This window comes from Zonotrichia leucophrys, chromosome 25 (genome assembly GCF_028769735.1).
Source record: "Zonotrichia leucophrys gambelii isolate GWCS_2022_RI chromosome 25, RI_Zleu_2.0, whole genome shotgun sequence".
Classification (NCBI taxonomy): Eukaryota; Metazoa; Chordata; class Aves; order Passeriformes; family Passerellidae; genus Zonotrichia; species Zonotrichia leucophrys.
Genome location: NC_088194.1, coordinates 3,517,130 through 3,535,378, shown reverse-complemented (window position 1 = coordinate 3,535,378; position 18,249 = coordinate 3,517,130). Strand labels below are relative to the sequence as shown.

The 18,249-nt window shown below is 55.3% G+C and overlaps 2 protein-coding genes across 3 annotated transcripts; one reads left to right on the top strand and one right to left on the bottom strand.

The window, feature by feature from the left end:
- Positions 1–1,074: 1,074 nt before the first annotated feature.
- CGN (cingulin) lies at positions 1,075–15,044 on the bottom strand. 2 transcript variants are annotated; one of them, XM_064732464.1, is made up of 21 exons: positions 15,000–15,044; positions 11,403–11,526; positions 9,113–10,113; positions 8,683–8,774; positions 8,365–8,434; positions 8,019–8,110; positions 7,467–7,581; positions 6,935–7,114; positions 6,436–6,584; positions 6,139–6,271; positions 5,896–5,979; positions 5,550–5,681; positions 5,197–5,349; positions 4,620–4,790; positions 4,361–4,522; positions 4,069–4,158; positions 3,506–3,589; positions 2,865–2,986; positions 2,452–2,560; positions 1,868–2,031; positions 1,075–1,630 (listed from the first exon to the last, which is right to left on the bottom strand). In XM_064732464.1, exons 1-21 carry the CDS (start codon positions 15,027–15,029, stop codon positions 1,513–1,515), a joined length of 3,375 nt encoding a protein of 1,124 aa, XP_064588534.1. In that variant the 5' UTR covers positions 15,030–15,044; the 3' UTR covers positions 1,075–1,512. The 2 variants fall into 2 exon arrangements, with proteins under 2 accessions (XP_064588534.1, XP_064588535.1); XM_064732465.1 differs by having other exon boundaries at positions 5,896–5,958.
- A 21-nt stretch (positions 15,045–15,065) lies between these two features.
- PSMB4 (proteasome 20S subunit beta 4) lies at positions 15,066–17,944 on the top strand. The gene is made up of 7 exons (XM_064732466.1): positions 15,066–15,298; positions 15,729–15,935; positions 16,509–16,655; positions 16,798–16,879; positions 17,024–17,146; positions 17,529–17,617; positions 17,828–17,944. Exons 1-7 carry the CDS (start codon positions 15,153–15,155, stop codon positions 17,838–17,840), a joined length of 807 nt encoding a protein of 268 aa, XP_064588536.1. The 5' UTR covers positions 15,066–15,152; the 3' UTR covers positions 17,841–17,944.
- The last annotated feature ends 305 nt before the right edge of the window (positions 17,945–18,249 follow it).

The window sequence follows — 18,249 nt, the reverse complement described above, 5'->3', positions numbered from 1 at the left end:
CCGTGCCAGTGTCACACCCGCGTGTCCCCAGCGGTGCCAAAGCCCCGCCCTGGCCGTGCCCTGCCAAGGCCGGAGCCGTGCCAAGCCCGGCCCGGGCGTGTCCCCAGAGCCGTGCCAGGCCACCCCAGAGCCGTGCCAGGCGCTGTCCCCACCCCCCGGTGCCTCCGCGGTGTCCTCCGGGCGTGTCCCCAGCTGGGGACACCTTGGGGACATCCCCGGGGACATCCCCGGCGACGGTGGCACAGCGGAATCCCAAGCAATCCCGCGGAGATCGGGAATTCCCGGGAAATTTCAGGGACTGGGAATGCCGGCCGCGCTGTCCCCGGGATGTCCCCAAGGCTCGGGGGAAACTGAGGCACGGAGGGGTGGGGACAGCGCGGGACCGGTCGGGCCGGTCCGGGGGCATCTCCGAGGGCACCGAGCACGGCCCTTCGGGGTGGGGGCACCGGGGGACAGCGGGGGCACCTGCAGGGGCTGGCACGGCCCTCCCCGCGTGGTGGCCACAGGGGATACCAGAGGTGGCACCTGCAGGGGACACGAGGGGGGTACAGAGGGGGACAGAGGCGGCAGCGGTGGCGCCTCCCTGGGCGGTGACCACACGGTGACCGCACTGGACAGCGGTGGCACCTGCTGGGGACACGCCGGTGCCACCTGCGTGGGCACGGCCCTTCCGGGGTGGGGACAGCAGGGGACAGCGGTGGCACCTGCGGGGACAGCGGGCGGGGCCCTTCCGGGGCGGGGGCCACGCAGTGACCGCAGGGGACACGGGCGGAGGCGGCCGCAGGGGACAGGGGTGGCTCCAGGGCCACCCGCTGGGGACATCCCGGTGTCACCTGTGCGGGCGCGGGACGGCCCCGGACACGGCCCTGCAGGGGTGGTGGCACAGGGACACCAGGGGACACCGGGGGACAGAGGTGGCACCTGAGAATTCCTGAGAATTACCATCCAGAATTCCCAAATACCACCCAGAATTCCCCAAAATTCCCAAGAATTTCCCACCCAGAATTCCTGAACATTCCTGAACATTCCCACCTAGAATTCCCATCCAGAATTCCCAAAAATTCCAGACTCTGCTGCCCTTAAACCACTGGATTTTATTCCAAATATCTTTGGGAGCAAGTGGGAACAAAAATTCCTGGAATGGGGAAATCCCAGGGTTCCTCCAAAGTGCCCTCAGGAGATGGGAAATCCCTGAAAATCCCCAGAAATCCCAGGATTCCCACAGGGGTCCCGGCTGTTTTTCCTTCATGTCCTCGCTTTGGGAATTTTTTCCTATGGAGCAGCCGCAGCCCGGGGCTGATCCCGGCCGGAATTCCAGGGCTGACCCCAGGGCTGATCCCGGACTCGATCCCAGCTCCGGAATTCCCGGGAATCAGCAGGAGGGGGCTGATCCCAGGGATGAGCCCGGAACCGGTCCCAGGATGGGACTGATCCTGGAACCGATCCCGGCCTCGATGATGATGATGATGACGATGACGATGACTCCGGCATTCCCGGCATTCCCTCCCGGGCTCAGCAGGAGCTGGCCTGCAGGTTGGCCTCGCTCAGGAGGGAGGCGATGGCTGCGGACCCGAATTCCTCATCCGAGCTCAGCCGCTCATCTTGCAGCGCCGAGTCCACGGCGCGGCGCCTGCAGGGGAAAATTCCAGCCTTTCCCATGGAATTCCCGGCCTCTCCCATGGAATTCTGGCCTTTTCCAAACCACAGTTCCCTAACCAGGCCTCCTTTTCCATGGATTTGGACCATTTCCCATGAATTTAGGACTTTTTCCTTGGGATTTGGGGTTTTCCCATGGGCTTGGGACCTTTCCATGGGTTTAGGGACCTTTCCCATGCATTCTGGAATTTTCCACCTGGGAATTCCCTACCAGGCCTCCTTTTCCATGGATTTCAGGCGCCGCTGGAGCTGCTCGTTGAGCTCCTGCTGCTCCTCCAGCTCCCGCTGGGATTTTTTCCGGGCGTTTTCCAAGCGCTCGATTTCCTCCTCGGATTCGTCCACCTGGCGCTTCAGGGCCTTCACCCGCAGGCTCAGCTGGGAATTCCCGGGATTCAGGGTCAGATTTGGGATTTGGGAATTATGGGAGAATCCTGGGGTGCCCAGGCCTGGCCTTGGCCTCGGATTTTTAAGGATTTTAGAGAATTTTAGGGATTTTAAAGGAATTTTTCAGGATTTTGGGTTTTTTTTTCCATCCCAAATCACTCCGGGAATTCCTTCATTGGGATTTTACGGATTTTCCGGATCCAAGCTCCATTTTTTCCATGGGTTCCCCACCCCTGAGATGGTGGGAATGTCACTGGCCTCGGGTTTTTATGGGTTTTTTAAGGATGTTTGGGATCTTTACCAGCCCAAACCATATCAGGATTCCCTGTCATGACTCAGATGGGGTTTTTGGGATAAATCCTGAATCCTAGCCCTGGTTTTTCCATGGAATTCCAGGAACTCCAGCCCCACCTGGTCCCTTTGGTTGCTGCTGCTCTGCCGCTCCTCGTCCAGCTGCAGTGACAACTCCTTGATTTTCCTCTCCAGCTTCCGGTTGGACGAGAGCAGGACGCTCTTCTCCCTGTGGAAAAACGGGAATTCCACGGATTCCCCGCCCTTTGGAGCGTCCTGAGAGTGGGATTTTGACAGATCTTTATGGGATTTTAAGGAATTCCAGGGATGTAAAGGATTTTTAAGGAATTTTTAAGCAATTTTCAGGAACTGGTAAGGAATTTTCAAGGATTTTTTGGGGTTTTTAAGGGATTAGGGATTATGGAAAAATTTGGGAATCGGGATTTGAGATTTGGGAATTGGGAAATGGGATTTGGTATTATAGAAAATGTGGGAATTGGGACTGGAAAAATTTGGGATTTGGGATCGGGCACCTCTCCTCGGCCTGGAGCTGCTCCCGGAGCTCTTCCAGCTGCGATTCCAGCTGGGAATTGCGGCTGTTCCCGGGTCGCTGCTGCCCCTCGGAAGCGGCCAGCCGGTTCTTCAGCTCCTTGTTCTGGGAAAAATTCCCAAAAATCCCCCTGATCCTGGGGCTCTTCCCGGTTTTGCCAAGTTTCCCAATGGGGAGGAATTCCGGGAATTCTTTGCAGGATTCCAGGAGTCAGGAAGGTGGGGGCAAGTGGGAATTCTGGGACTTGTCTGTGAGGAAAAGTGGGAATTCTGCACAGGAAAAGTGGGAATTCTGTCGGAATACTGCAGGAAAAACACCCTGGGAGAGGGCAGAGAACCCTAGAAGTTGGGACTGGGAATAAAAGGAAAAGCAGGAAAAGTTGGAAAAAAACAGGAAAAAAAAACAGAAAAAAAAAAAAATCTGAAAAAGCAGGAAAAAACTGGGAAAACTCTTTGGAATCATGACCCCATTCCCAAGGGTTCTTTTCCCAGAATTCCTCCTGAAATCTGGGTTCCCACATGGCCATTCCCACCAGGATTCAAGGCTGGATCCAGGGATTTTTCCTGGGATTCTTCCGGGTTTTTCCTGGGAATGTTTCCAGGATTTTCCAGGGATTTCCCGCACCTGGCGCTCCAGGGAGGATTTGTCACATTCCAGGTCCTGGCGGCTCGAACGTTCCTGGAGCAGCTCTGCCCGCAGCTGCTCAATCTGGGAATAAACCCGAAAACCACGAATTTCCAGGATGTTCCATGGATTTCCATGGACCTTCCCATGGATTTCAGGAATGGGATCAGCAGATGCGCTGGGATTCTCCAGGAATTGTGGGAAGAGCATCCCTGGGATTATTCCCAGCTGGAAAAATTGGGAAAAATTCTCATTTTATGCCCCATTTATGCCTTGGAATTTTTGTGGAAAAAGGAGGGAATAAAGTCTGGGAAAAGCCCAGAATCCATTGGGATTTAATCCCTACATTCCCACTCAAACATCAAAAATTGGGAATTCCTTTGGGAATTCTTTGTCCCTTTTCCCAACCTCTTTCAATCCCCATTCCCGCCCCAACTAACAATTCCCAGTTGGAATTTTCAGCTGGGTCCTTGGGGGGGGGCGGGGGGGGGGGGAGGGGTTGGAATTCCAGGAGAATTCAATTTTTGCCAAGACAAGAATTCCCAAAATTCCCTGGATTTCACCTGATCCCGGCTCCGGGTCACCCTCTCACTCAGCAGTTCCACCGAGCTCCGCTCCTCGTCCAGCTCCAATTCCAGACGTTTGGATTTTTCCTGATGGGAATTTGGGATGGAATTTCTAGGGAATTTTCTGGGAATTTTGGAAAAATTTGGGGGGAAATTTCTGGGAATCTTCTGGGAATTCTTTAGGAATTTTCCATTATTTTTTAGGAGGAATTTTCTGGGAGTGATATTGTAATTTTTTTTCCATTTCTTGGATAATTTTCGGTTTGGTTTTTTTTCCAGGAATCCCCACCTCCAGCGCCTTGGAATGCCGAGCTCGCTCTTCCTGGGATCGCTTCCGATTTTCCAGGTCCTGCTCCAGCTCCTGGAGCCTCTGCAGCAACAGCTCCTTGTCCAGCAGGATCCGATCCCGCTCTTCCCGGTTTTCCTGGATCGTCTCCTTCAGCCGGGAAACCTGCCGGAAAAACCCCAAAATTCCCCAAATTCTCGACCAGATTTTCCCAAAAAATCCTCAGAATTCCTGGAAAACTCAGCTCTGATTCCCAACAAACCTCGTCCTGGAGCTTCCCGAGGTTCTGTTGGAATTTTTCTGCCTCAACCTCGCGGTCTTGGGCAATTTTTTGGGAATCCGTGAGTTCCCGCCGGGATTTTTCCTGGAATTCTTCCAGTTGGGATCGGAGCAAGGCCAGGGAGCTCTGGGATTCCGCCGTCATCTGCTCCAGCTGGAAAACAGGAATTTTGGGATTGGGAATTTTGTGGGATGGTGCCAAAACTGGGATCTGGGTGGAAATTTTGGGGGGGTGGACATCCCAGCATTCCATGAAAAAAGCTGAAAATTCCATGGAAAACCCCCAGAATTCAATGAAAAAAAAAAACAAAACAAATTCCGCCCAGATTCCCCCAAAAAACCCCACTCCAAAATGCCACAAAATCCTCTGAAATTCAATGAAAAACCCCCGAAATTCCATGAAAATCCCTGGAATCTTTTCGCACACCTCCTGACTGAGCCGATCCCACCAGAGCCAATCCCAAATCCCGCAGGGAAACCCCACAATTCCAGGAAAGAACCTCTCCAAAAAAAACCCCAAAATCCCATGAAAGCCGCCGGGATTCTGGGAATTCCCGCACCTCCTGGCTGAGCCGGTCCCGCCGGCGCCGCTCCTCGCTCAGGGCCGATCCCAAATCCCGCAGCTCCCGCTGGGATTGCTCCAGGCGCGATCCCAAATCCCGCTCCCGCTCCGCGCCGGATCCCAGCGACTCGGCCAGCGCCGCGCGCTCCGCCTGCCGCAGACACCGCCGCATTTTGGGGATCTTTTGGGGCTTTTTGGGGTTTTGGGGGATTTTGGGATGATTTCGGGGTTTTTTGGGGAGGTTGGGGGGGGGGTGTTTTTGCGGGATGTTTTGCGATTTTTTGGGATTTTTCTTTGGGTTTTTGGGAATTCCCAGCCCCACCAGTTTGGGTTTTTGGGAATTCCCAGCACCTCCAGTTCGGCCACTTTCTCCTGGAGCCGCTCCCAGTTTTCCCGCTGTTCCTGGGATTCCTCCAGCCGTGATTCCAGAACTTTCCGCGCCTCCACCGATGCCTCCAGCGCTGATTCCAGGGAAATCTGGGCCTTGGGGGATCCGTAGGGATTTTGGGGATTTTTTTTTAATTTTGGGGGATTCTCGAGGAATTATTTTTATTTTGAAGGCTTTTGGGGGGGATTTTGTAGGAATTCTTTTTAATTTTTTGGCCGAGCCCACAGTGAGCAAATCTGGGACCCCAAATTCCGAAAAGTCCCAAAAATTTCCAGAAAATTTCCAATTTCTGGGATTTCCCCCCCTTACCTGAGCAGCCTTGTCCCGCTCCCCCCGGAGCTTTTCCAGATCCTTCTGGGCCTGCTCCAGTTCCTTCCGGGCCTGCTCCAGTTCCTGAGAAAAATCCCAAATTTTAGAGAAAAAATAATGGATTTTTGGGGAAGAATCCCAAATATTGGGGGGAAAAAATCCCAAATTTAAGCCAAAAAAAAGTCACAAACCACGGTGGAAAAATCCTGAATTTTGGGATAAAACTTCCCGAATTTCTCGCACCTTCCGGAGCTTTTCCATCTCCTGGGGGTCGCTCCGGGCTCGATCCCGATCTTCCCGCGCCGCCTGGAATCGCTCCTGGAGCTCCCGGAGCTCTTCCTCCAACTCCTCCCGCTCCAGCCGCGCCTGCAGCAGCCTGGAAAATCCCAACAATTCCCAACATTCCAACATTCCCTCCATCCCAAAATCTCCGACCCTGTTTTGTTGGGATTTGGAGTGGAAAATCATGAAAATCCTGGAAAATCTCGGAAAATCCCAAAAAATCCCAAATTTCAGATCACCCCAGGCTCTGGGACTCACTCCTGCTTGGCATTCCGGAGCTCTTCCTTGTTTTTCTGGAACATTTCCCGCCACTGCTCTGTCTCCTCGGCGCTCTCCTCCAGCTCCCGCCGCAGATTCCGGAGCTGCATTCCCAAATTTTCCCGTTCCTGCTCCAGGCTGGATTTCTCCTGCAAGGAATTGACAAGATTCCCCCAGGAAAAAAAAAAATTTCCCCGGGAATTCGAGCCAAAATATCCGCGGAATCGGCGCTGAGTCCGTGGAAATTCCAGAGGGGTTTTTTCCCAATTTTTCCCCCCATGCCAGAGGGATTTTTCCCAATTTTTCCCACATTCCACTGGAGTTTTTTTCCCATTTTTTTCTCCCCATTCTAGAGGTTTAGAATATGGGGAAAAGCCTGGGATTCCCAGCGCCATCCCGAATTCCAGTCCCAAATTCCCACCCCAAATTCCTGCCCTGAATTCCCATCCCAAATTCCCGTCCCGCATTCCCATCCCGAATTCCCGTCCCGCATTCCCACCTCCGAGACCCGCTCCGTCTCCGCCCGGATCGTCTCCATCTCCCCCCGGAGCCGCTCCAGGTCGGAATCGTGCGCGGCCACCTCGGCCTTCAGGGCCCCCTTGAGCGCCTGCAGCTCCCGCTCCTGGCGCCGCCGCGACCCCAGAACCTCCTGCAGCTGCTCCCGGCACTCCTGCAGCTCCTGGCAACGGGAAAACCGGGATGTGGGACATGGGGAAACCCCGAAACATCCTGGGAACGGGAAAACCGGGATTTAGGGTGGGAAAAACCCTCAAAAGCTCCTGGGAACGGGAAATACAGGATTTGGAATGCGGAAAAACCCCAAAACCTCCTGGGAATGGGAAATTTGGGATTTGGGATGTAGAAAAACCCGCAAAAGCTCCTGGCAACGGGAAATTTGGGATTTGGGGCTTTGGTTTTGGGGTTTTTTTTGTGTGTGATTCCTACTGGGATTTTTCTCATTTTGAGGTTTTTAGAGCTGTTTTTTGTGTTGGTTTTTTTTTTTCCCCCATTTTTGAGGTTTTTAGGGGTACCTGGTAGAGGTCCTGTGTGTCAGGGTCACTTTTGGGATCGGTGGCCAGCAGCTGCCCCTCAAGGCGGCCCAGCTGTGCCTCCAGCGCCTCCTTTGCGGCTCTCAGCTCGCTCAGCCTGGGCAATGAAGGGTTAACGGGGCAAATCAGGAGTTAATGGGGGAAATTGAGGCTAACTGGGGTTTTTTGAGGGGAAATAAATGGTTCCTGGGGTTTTTTTGGGGTTCAGAGGAGATTTGGGGGACTTAGGTGGAATTAGGGGAGGTTTGGGGGGGATTAAAGGAGGTCTAGAGGGTCTTGAAAGGGTCTTTGGGCCCCAAACCCCAAAAGGGACAAAGGGGGACCCACAGTGACCTCAAACCCCAAAGTGCCACCCAAGACTGCCCCCGACCCTTTAGGGGACCGCAAACCCCAAAGGGACACCAGGGGTGACCCCAAACTCCAAAGGGGGTGACCTGCCCCCAACATTTTAGGGGACCCCAAACCCCTGGGGGTGACCCCAAAGGGACAATGGGGGTGACCCCAAACCCATCCCCCCATCGGTGACCCCATTACTGGGCCTGGCTCCGCTGCAGCTCCTGGGATTTCCTGTCCAGGGCCTCCCGCAGGATTTGGGATTGCAGCGAGTCCGGAGCCACCATGGAACTCTGGGACATATGGAAACATTTGGGATGCTGGAGACATCCCGTCCTAAAATCCCAAATCCATCCCAAATCCCAAATCTATCCCAAACCCCAAACCCATCCCAAATCCCAAACCCATCCCCAATCTCAAAGCCACCCCAAATCCTAAATCTTGAATCCTAAATCTCAAATTCCAAACCCCAAATCCATCCCAAATCCCAAATCCATCCCAAACTCCAAATCCCAAACCACAAAACCCCTGGAGTTTTCCCACTCACCGCCAGCTCCTGGAATTTTCCCAGCAGCCTCGAGGTTTTCCTTTTCAGGGAAATTTCGCTCTCGGAACTCCTGGATTTGGGGTCGAATTTTGGGGGAAAAGAATTGGGAACGGGGTCATGGGAAAAGGGAAAGGCAGGAATTGCTGCTGGATCCCCCCAAATCCCGAATTTGGGGGAATTGGGGTCATGGAGTGGGAATTTTAGGGAGGTCTCAAGGGGATTTTGTGGCATTTGGGGGAAATTTGGGGGGATTTGGGGGCCTTTTGGGGCTGTTTTGGGGGAATTTGAGGCAATTTTTGGGGTGTTGTGGGGGCTCACCCCTCCTTTAGGATGCTGTAGATGAGCTCGGTGGGGTTTTCGCCGCCCCCCAGTTCCCGCTGGTCCCGCAGCAGGTCCGGTGTGGATTTCAGCTTCAGGAGGGAAAAAAAACCCTCAATTCCAACAAAAACCCCAAATCCCGCATTCCAGAGGGGGGGAAAACCCCAAATTTTATAGGAAAAAAACCCATTATTTTATGGGGGAAAAAAACACAATTTCATAGGAAAATAACCCACATTTAATGGGGAAAAAGCTCCCAATTTTATAGGTAAAACCCCCTAGTTTCATGGGAAAACCCCCCCAAATTTAATGGGAAAATGCCTTAAATTTTATAGGAAAAAAAATTTTAGGAAAAACCCCAATTTTCATGTAAAGCCCCCATTTTTTAGGACCAAAAAAACACTTTTTGAGGAATTTCCCCCCCAGATACCTGCATCTCCACGCTCTGCTCCTCCACGCCCCCAAACCCGCCGGGAATTTGGGGAATTTGGGGCGGGATCGGGGCGGATTCCCGGGAACTCCGCGCATCCAAACTCTGCGAGCGCTTCCTCGGAGCCGCCCCGGGGCCGCGGAACCTCCGCGCCGCTCGCCCGCGGGACAAATTCCCGTCGAATTTGGTGATCAAGGAATCCACGGAGCGCAGCGGCTCCGTGTCCACATCCCCAGGAATTTTGGGAATTTCCGCATCCCTTTTTCCCGGTGTTTCCCCGTTCTTGGGAAAAGGCGCGCTGAGGTCCCCGTGCGATTGGGATCGGCGCAGCTCCTCCGAGGGTTTGGCGATTTTCAGGTGCTGATCCGAGGATTTTGGGGCACCCCGGGATCTTCCCGGGTCCTGATCAGAGAATTTTGGGATCCCCCGAGGCCGCCCCGAAGTTTCTTCATCCCAGGATTTGGGGACCCCCCTGGATCCCCCCGGAATTTCCTGATCCGAGGATTTGGGGGCCTTCCTCAGCTCCTCATCCCAGGATCTGGGGACCCCCCGCGACCCCCCTGAACCTTCCTGCTCTGAAAATCTTGGGACCCCCGGAACTCCCCCCACCTCCTTCTCCAAAACTTTTGGGGCCCCCCGAGATCCCCCTGAATCTTCCTCCTCCGAAAACCCGCGCCCCCCGCGCATCCCCCCATCCCAAATCTCCCCCTCCTCCTCCTCGGAGCCGCTGTGGGGCCGGGCTTTGGGGGCGCTCGGGGGGGGTTCGGGGTGTCCCCCTCTGATCTGCACGCCGAAGCTGTCGCCGCCGCGCTGGCCGCTGTTGAGCACCACGAAGGGCTGCCCGGCGATGCCCTGGACGCGCACGGCCACGCCGTAGGAGCCGCCGCGGCCGCGGGAGGAGCGCGGGGGGCGCCGCGGCTCCCGCAGGTCGCTGATGAAGCGGATCTGGACGCCGTGGTCCAGCGGCTGCTCCGCCATGGAGCCGGGCCGAATTCGGGCTCCTTAGGGGGGGAAAAATGGGTTTCCCTCGGTTTTCCCCGGTTTTTGGCATTTTTCCCCATTTTCCCCCCTGTTCCCCCCCCCCCCGTTTTTTGCGCTTCCCGCCCCCCCCGGTTTCCTCCTTCCCCCCCCCCTTTTTCGCGGTTTTTTCCCCATTTTATCACGGTTTTTTTCCCCATTTTCCCCTTCCCCCGCCCCCGTTTTTCGCGGGTTTTCCCCCATTTTATCACGTTTTTTTCCTCCCTGCTTTTCCTCTTTTTTCCCGCTGTTCCCCCCCGTTTTTCCCAGTTTTCCACATTGTATTTCAGGTTTCCCTCTTTTTCCCCATTTTTTCCCAGTTTTCCGCATTTTTTATGCGTTTTCCCCCCTTTTCTCCCCGTTTTTTCCTGTTTTTTCTCCAATTTCCCTATTTTTTCCTCGGCGTTCCCCATTTTCCCCCTTTTTTCACTTGTCTTCTCCTTTCCCTCCCCCCTTTTTTCCCGTTTCCCCTGATGTTCCCAGGTTTTTTCCCAGTTTTTTTCCCGGTTTTTCGGACGAGCGGTGGCATTTTGGGAGCAGCGCGAGGACGGAACCTCCCCCCGCCCTCGATCCCAGAAATCCTCTGGAAGCCCCGGGAAAAAAAAAATCGGGAATTTCGGGACGGAGAAGCCGCGAGCCGGCCCCGAATCGGCCCCAGATCCCGGGATTTTTTCCCGGGGGCAGCCGCGGCTGGGAAAAAAATCGGAAATTTCGGGTTGGAAAAGCCGCGATTCTACCCCAAATTCGGGAGTTTTTTTTCGCGGGAATGACGCGAGGAGCTGCGGAATGAGAGGGGGAAGGGGATTTGGGGATGTTTGTTGGGATTTGGGGATGTTTGTTAAGGATTTGGGGATGTTTGTTGGGATTTGGGGATGTTTGTTGGGATTTGGCGGATGTTTGTTGGGATTTTGGGGATTTGGGGATGCCAGGATGGGTCTGAAGTCTCAGGAGAATCCTAAAAAACCCAAAAGGACTGAGTTGAGCGTGGGATGGGAGTGGGGAAAAGGATCCCGGGCCAAATCCTGCTGCCCCTCCGGAATCCCCACAAATCCCTGAAATGGCAAGGGAAGGACCCTGGGAGCGGAATTCCCGAATCCCTAAATCCCCAAATTCCCGAACCCCCAAATCCCCAAATCATGCCGTCCCTTCGGTATCACCACAAATCCCAGGAATCTCAAAATCCCTGGAATTTCAGGGGAAGGATCCCGGGAGTGGAATCCCCCAATTCCCAAACCCCCGGGATCCAGGAAATGTAGGAAATCCAGGCACCGACCTGAGCAGGGAGCAGCGCCGGCGGAAAATCGGGAATTTTTCCAGGTGGCCAAAGGGCAGCGGGGCGGGCCCGGGGCGGGGCCGGGAGCGATCCCGATGGGAATTCCGGGATCCAGGGAAGAGCTCTGGAAAGGCCAGGAGGGGTCAGGATCACCGGGAAGGGCTGGGATCCATCACAGATCCCAGGATCCACCTCAGATCCCGGGATCCATCCCAAATTCCCAGATCCATCCCAAATCCCCGAATCCATTGCAAACCTTTGGAACCATCCCAAATTCCCGAATCCATCCCCAACCCTTGGATCCATCCCAGCTCCATCCTGGAGCAGGTGGAGAATCCATGGGGGGGGAGGGGGTTGGGAATGTTCCCAGATGGCTCCAGAAAAACCGGGAACGGGGGAGGGTCAGAAAACTGGGAGAGGATTTGGATTTTCCAGAAATTCGGGAGAGGATCGGATATTCCCGAAATGAGGAAATTGGGGCAGGAATTGCTCCTTTGCTCTCCCAGGATTTCCAGGATTTCACTGGAAAACTGAAAGGAAAGAAAACAGGAAAATGGAATTTTGGGCCTGAAAAAATGGGGGAAAAGCAGGAAAATGCAAATTTTGGGGCTGAGAAAAACCAGAATTTTGGGGATTTCCCTGGAAAAACAGAGGGGAAAAAAAGCAGAAAAGGGAATTTAGGGCCTAAAAAACCCCAAAAATGGGAGTTTTCCCTGGGAATGGAGTCGGGAAAAATCAGGAGGGGCAATCCCGGCCCCTTTGGAAGGGCGGAATTTTGGGAATTTTCTGGCTGGCCGGGATCCAGGGAAGCACAAAGAGCCTTTGTGGCTCCGACCCAGAAAAAGCCGTTTTGTAATTCCCAGAGTGGCCGGAAAATCTGGGGGAAAAAAATAAAACTGGAGTTCCTTTTCCAGGGCTTTTTCCCCTCTTCCTGAAGGAGGAAAAGGGAATTTGGGATTTTGAGAATGGAGAAAGGGAGGGAAAAATCCAGCTGGTCAATGGTGGCAAAGGAAGGAAAAAAATCCCAAATTTTCCCAAAGTATTCCCAAAATTGCTGGGTTGGGATCTTCCCAATACTTAGAATAGCCCCAGAGAGGTTTTCCCAAAATTCTGCTTCATTTTCCCAAAATTCTGCCCCATTCCCGAGTCCCTGGGGCCCAAATTGAGTTCCAAATAATCCCAAAGAATTCTTGAATTATCTCAAATGATCCCAAATGAATTATCCCAAGTGATCCTAAATGATCATAAATTATCTCAAATTATCCCAAATTATTCCAAATTAATTATCCCAAACCATCCCAAATTAATTATCCCAAACCATCCCAGGTTTTTTTTGCCTCCAGGGGGATTTTTTTTAATCTCTCCCAAAATTCCACTCTCGGCTCCTCCCCCGGGCGTTGTTTGGGGCCGAAGTCCGGGGATTTGGAGCCGCGCCCAAAAACCGGGAGCGGCTTTTCCGGATTTTCCAGTTTTTCCCGTTTTCCTGGGAACCCGAAACCGGGCAGGGGCGGAGATCGAGGGGGGAGAGGGAATTACAGCTGGAAAAATGGGAATTTTCACCCGGAAAAAGGGTCGGGCATGGGATCATTCCCCTAGGAAAAGGCTTGGGAGAGGGATTTCCATTTGGGATCGGGACATTTGGGATCGGGAATGTTCGGGATTGGGATCATCCCCCAGGAGCTGCTCCCGGGGCTCCCTGCGGAGCTGAATTCCTGAATTCCAACCCAGCCCTGGGCAGAGTTCCCAGGTCAACCATCGCCCCCAAATCCTGGGAAATCCCGGGGCAATCCCGACCCCGCTCCCAGCGCGGGATCGGGTGTCGGTTTCCAGGGAAATCGAGCCCTTGGAACCAGAGCCCGCGGGATAAAATTCTCGAGCACGGAAAAGCGGAAAAGCCTCAGGACAACCGGGAACGATTCCGTTCCTTTGGGATAACCGGGAATGATCGCGTTCCTCAGGATAACCGGGAATTGGGAATGATCCCGTTCCTTTGGGATAACCGGGAATGATCCTGTTCCTCAGGATAGCCAAGAATGATCCCATACCCTCGGAATAACCGGGAATGATCCCATTCCCTGGGATAACCGGGAACGATCCCACTCCTCAGGATAACCAGGAATGATCCCATTCCTTTGGGATAGCCGGGAACGATCCCATTCCCTGGACACCAAAATCCCTGCGGGGTTTGGGGTCACTCTGGGCTTGCCCTGAATTCCATCCCGGATTTCACCCCGAAATTCCCGCCCCGAGGAATTCGCCCCGACTTCAATCCCACACATTCCCCCCGGGAATTCCCTCCCTGGCCCCAAAAAGCCGCAGGGAAAAGGTGAAACCCCAAATCCTGCCCAGGGAAAGGGAATTCCGATGATCCCAAACCGGTCTGACCAGTCTGGAAATGCCCGGAGCGATCCCAAAAACCCGGAACAAAAAGGAACAAAACCCCTGGATTTGGGATCCCTTGGATTTGGAATCCTCTAGATTGGGGATCCTCTGGATTTGGGAAGAGGCTCCAAAAATCCCCCTGGATTTTTCCCAAAATATCGAAGGGATAACAGGGGGAAGTTGCGCTGCCCTGAAAGGTTGGGAAGGATTTTCTGAGGGGATCCCACAGGACAGGACCCCAAAACACTGGGACACTGGGACCCCAAAACTATGGGACACTGGGACCCCATAGAGGGACACTGGGACCCCAAAAAGAGATGCTGGGACCCCAAAAAAGGGACACTGAGACCCCATAAAGAGACAGCAGGACCCCATAGAGGGACACTGGGACCCCAAAAAGAGATGCTGAGACCCCAAAAAAGGGACACTGAGACCCCATAAAGAGACAGCATGACCCAAAAAGGGACACTGGGACCCCTTTCCATAGGGCAGGACCCCATTAAAGGACATCAGGATCCCTTCCTTGGGGACAGGACCCCACAAAGGGACAGCGGGACCCTGTCCCGTGTCCCCAGGCCCCTCTGCGTGTCACCCGGACCCTGTCCCGGGCCACCAACGCCCTCTGCGCGTCCCCAGGTCCCCTCCCGGTGCCACCAGTGCCCTCTCCCGTGCCTCCACGAGCGTCTCCGGTGTCACCGGCGCCTCCTCCGGTGTCACCAGCGCCCTGCCCGGTGGGACAAGACCCTGTCCGGTGCCACCAGCGCCCTCTCCGGTGTCACCGGCGCCCTGTCCCGTGCCACCAGCCCCCCTCTCCTGCCACCAGCGCCCTGTCCGGGGTCACCAAGCCCCCCGCCCAGGGGGCAGGACGCCCTCCCGTGCCACCGGCCCCTGTCCGTTGTCCCCACACCCCTGTGCGATGTCCCCAGCCCCTGTGCGATATCCCGAGATCCCTCTGCGATGCTCCCACAGCCCTGTCCGGTGTCACCAGGCCGTGTGCGGTGTCCCCAGCCCCTGCCGGTGTCCCCAGCCCGTGTCCGGTGTCCCCAGGCCCCGTTTGCCGGTGTCCCCCCCCCCCTCACCGCCCGCTCCCGCCGCAGCCACCGCAACCTGTTACCTTCGCTCAGGCCCCGCCCCTCGCCACTGATTGGCCGGCGCAACCACAAACCCCGCCTAATGGGCGCGGCCCCGTATGACAAACCCCGCCCATCACCGCACCGGTGCTGCGTGGCGTGGTGGTGCCGCCATCTTGAGGAGGGAACCGGCCGGTGTTTTCGCCACGTTCAAGATGGCTGCGAAGCCACGCCCACTCTACGGCGGCAGGGAGAGACCGCGTTTCCTTGGCGCAAGCGCAATCGCGGCGTGACTAAGATGGAGGTCGGGGCAGCGCCGCCGCCGTTCTGGGCCGGGGGCCCGGCCCCGGGACAAACGTACATCCCCCGGGCTCTGGGACACACCGACATCGCTCCCCGGGGCACCGGCACCGGGCCCGCCGCGCTGCCCGCCGGCCGCACGCTGTGAGGGCAGCGGGGGCGCGGGAAGGGCTGAGGGGGATGGGGGGGTCCTGTGGGGGGTCCTGAGGGGGATGGGGGGGGTCCCGGGGGAGATGGGGGGAGGAACTGGGGGGGAACTGGGGAGACTGGGGGGTCCGTCAGGGGGCAGGAAAATGGGGAGACTCAGGGGATTTGGGGAGGGGGAGGGGAAATGGGGGCATTTGGGGAGGGTCTCTGAGGGCTGGGGGGGCGAACTGGGAGCAGAACTGGGGGGTACTGGGGAGGGGGAAAGGGAAGGGGCAGAAAATCCGGGAATGCCGGGGAGACTCCGGGGGCGCAGAACAGGGAAACTGGGACCCAAACTGGAGTGACTGAGACCCAGATTGGTGTCACTGGGACCCACACCGGTGTGACTGGGACCCACACCGGTGTGACCCGGATCTCGGTGTGCCAGGAGCCCCATGGTGACCGGGACGTCGGTGCTGGGGCTGAAGTTCTCCGGGGGGGTGATGCTGGCCGCGGACACGGTGGGATCCTTCGGATCCCTGGCGCGGTTCCGGGGCATCTCCCGGCTCCTCAAGGTCAACGACTCCACCGTGCTCGGAGCCTCCGGGGACCTGGCGGATTTCCAGCACCTGCGGCAGCTCCTGGAGCAGATGGTGTAAGATTCCCAGGAATTTGGGAATTCCCCATCCCAAAATCCCAGATGGATTCCCGGGAATTCCCAGCCCAAAATGTCTTGGGAATTCTGAGATTCTCCATCCCACAATCCCCAGCTGATTCCCAGGGATTTGGGAATTTCCCATCTCCAAATCCTTGACTGATTCCTGCAAAGTCCCCACCCCGGAATTCCAGTGGAATATGGGAATTTCCCATCCTCAGTCTTTTCTGTGCGCCAATCCCCAGAATTCTTCTGCTCCTATCCTGGAATTCCTTGAGCACCAATCCCAGAATTCCTTGAACACAAATCCATGAATTCCTCTGAATTCCTTGGGCACAAAATCCCTGAATTATTTGGAATTCCTTGAGCACAAATCCCTGAATTTCCTGGCATTCCATCCCTGGATTCAGCGGCATTTTTTGCTCTGCTCCAGTCCCCGAATCCCTGCTCTCCAATCCCTGCTCTCCAATTCCCGCTCTCCAATCCCCAAATCCCTGCTCTCCAATCCCCGAATCCCCGCTCTCCAATCCCTGAATCCCTGATCTACACGGCCGGAATTCCCTGGAATTTCAGGATAGACGAGGAGCTGCTGGGGGACGGGCACAGCTACAGCCCGCGGGCGCTGCACTCGTGGCTGACGCGGGTCCTGTACAACCGGCGCTCCAAGATCAACCCCCTCTGGAACACCGTGCTCATCGCCGGCGTCTACGGCGGGGAGAGGTGAGGAGCCCGCCGCTGGCAGCTCCGCGGCTTTCTCCTTCTTCCCAGGGAAATTCCTTTTTCCTGGGGTGCTTCCTGCTCTTTCCCCAAGGGAATTCCCGGTTCCCGGGGTATTCTCACTGTCCCCCCCGTTGTTCTGCAGTTTCCTGGGATATGTGGACATGCTGGGCGTGGCCTACGAGGCGCCGTCGTTGGCCACGGGATTCGGGGCTTACCTGGCCCAGGTGAGCCTGGGCTAGGGTCTTTATTTCATCATTAAATTACTAATTGATTTTTTTTTCTTTTTTAGCTCCGTATTTTTTAAATGATATTTTGATTTTTTGATCTTATTTAATTGTTCTTTTCCTTTATTCCCAATCTGTGTGCAGCCGCTGCTGCGGGCGGAGCTGGAGCGGGAGCGGGAGCGGCTCCCGACGCGGGAGGAGGCGCGGGAGCTGCTGGAGCGCTGCCTCAAGGTGCTCTACTACAGGGACGCTCGCTCCTTCAACAGGGTTTGTATCCCAGGAATCCACCCCAAAACCCACCCCAAAATCTGTGCCATACGTGGGATCCACCCCAAACCCACCCCAATCCTGGGAGCTGCTGGAGCGCTGCCCGAGGGTGCTCTACTACAGGGATGCTCTCTCCTTTAATAGGGTTTGTATCCCAAGTCCATCCCAAAACCCTGGGAATTCACCCCAAAATCCATCCCCAAATCCATGGCATCCACCCCAAACCCATCCTAATCCCAGGGTTTTAGCCACGGAATCCCGGGGCTGGGATTGAGGAATTCCAGGGTTTTTCCTGTGGAATTCTGGTGGGGATTGAGGAATTCCGGGGTTTTTCTCATGGGATTCCGGGTGGGAATTGAAGAATTCCGGCCTTTTCCCACAGTACGAGGTCGCCACGGTGACGGAGAAGGGCGTGGAGCTGGAGGGACCCCTGACCCTGGAGGCCAACTGGGACATCGCCCACGTGGTCAGGTAATTCCCACCCGGAATGTCGGCAGTTGGAATTCCGGGGGTTCTGGGCACATCCAGGTCATTCCCACCTGGACACAGCGGGATTGGGAGTTCCAGAGGGACATCCAAGTGTTCTGAGATCCAGGGTGACAATTCCTGCTCCCTGAGGAACATCCAGGTGGTTTTTCTGCCCCTCTAACCCCCATTTTTCCCTTTTTTTCTGTTTTGCAGAGGTTTCGAGTGATCTCCAGGAGCTGCTCCGGCCTCGTCAAATCCCCATTTTTATCCTTCCCTCTGGAATGGCAAATCTGGCATTTTTTGGGAATAAAATCGATTGTTTAAGACCAATTTGTGTGTTTGTTCTTTGGGAATCGTCAAAAAACTGTAGGAATTCTCCTGGAAAACACAGATTTCAGGGAATTCTGGGTGGATGCTGTGGCCCCAGATCCCAATTTTAACCGAAACTGTGGAATTTCTGAGGTGGGAAAAGCCCTTCTGGGATGGAGCCCAGGAATCCCTAAACCCTTGTCCATGATTTTGGGGCATTCCATGGGATTTTTCCTCAAAATCCCAAACCTGGAGGGATTTCGAGGCCACAAAAATCCAATTACAATGTAATTTTTCCCCTCCCCATTCCCAAAATTCCTCTGGCA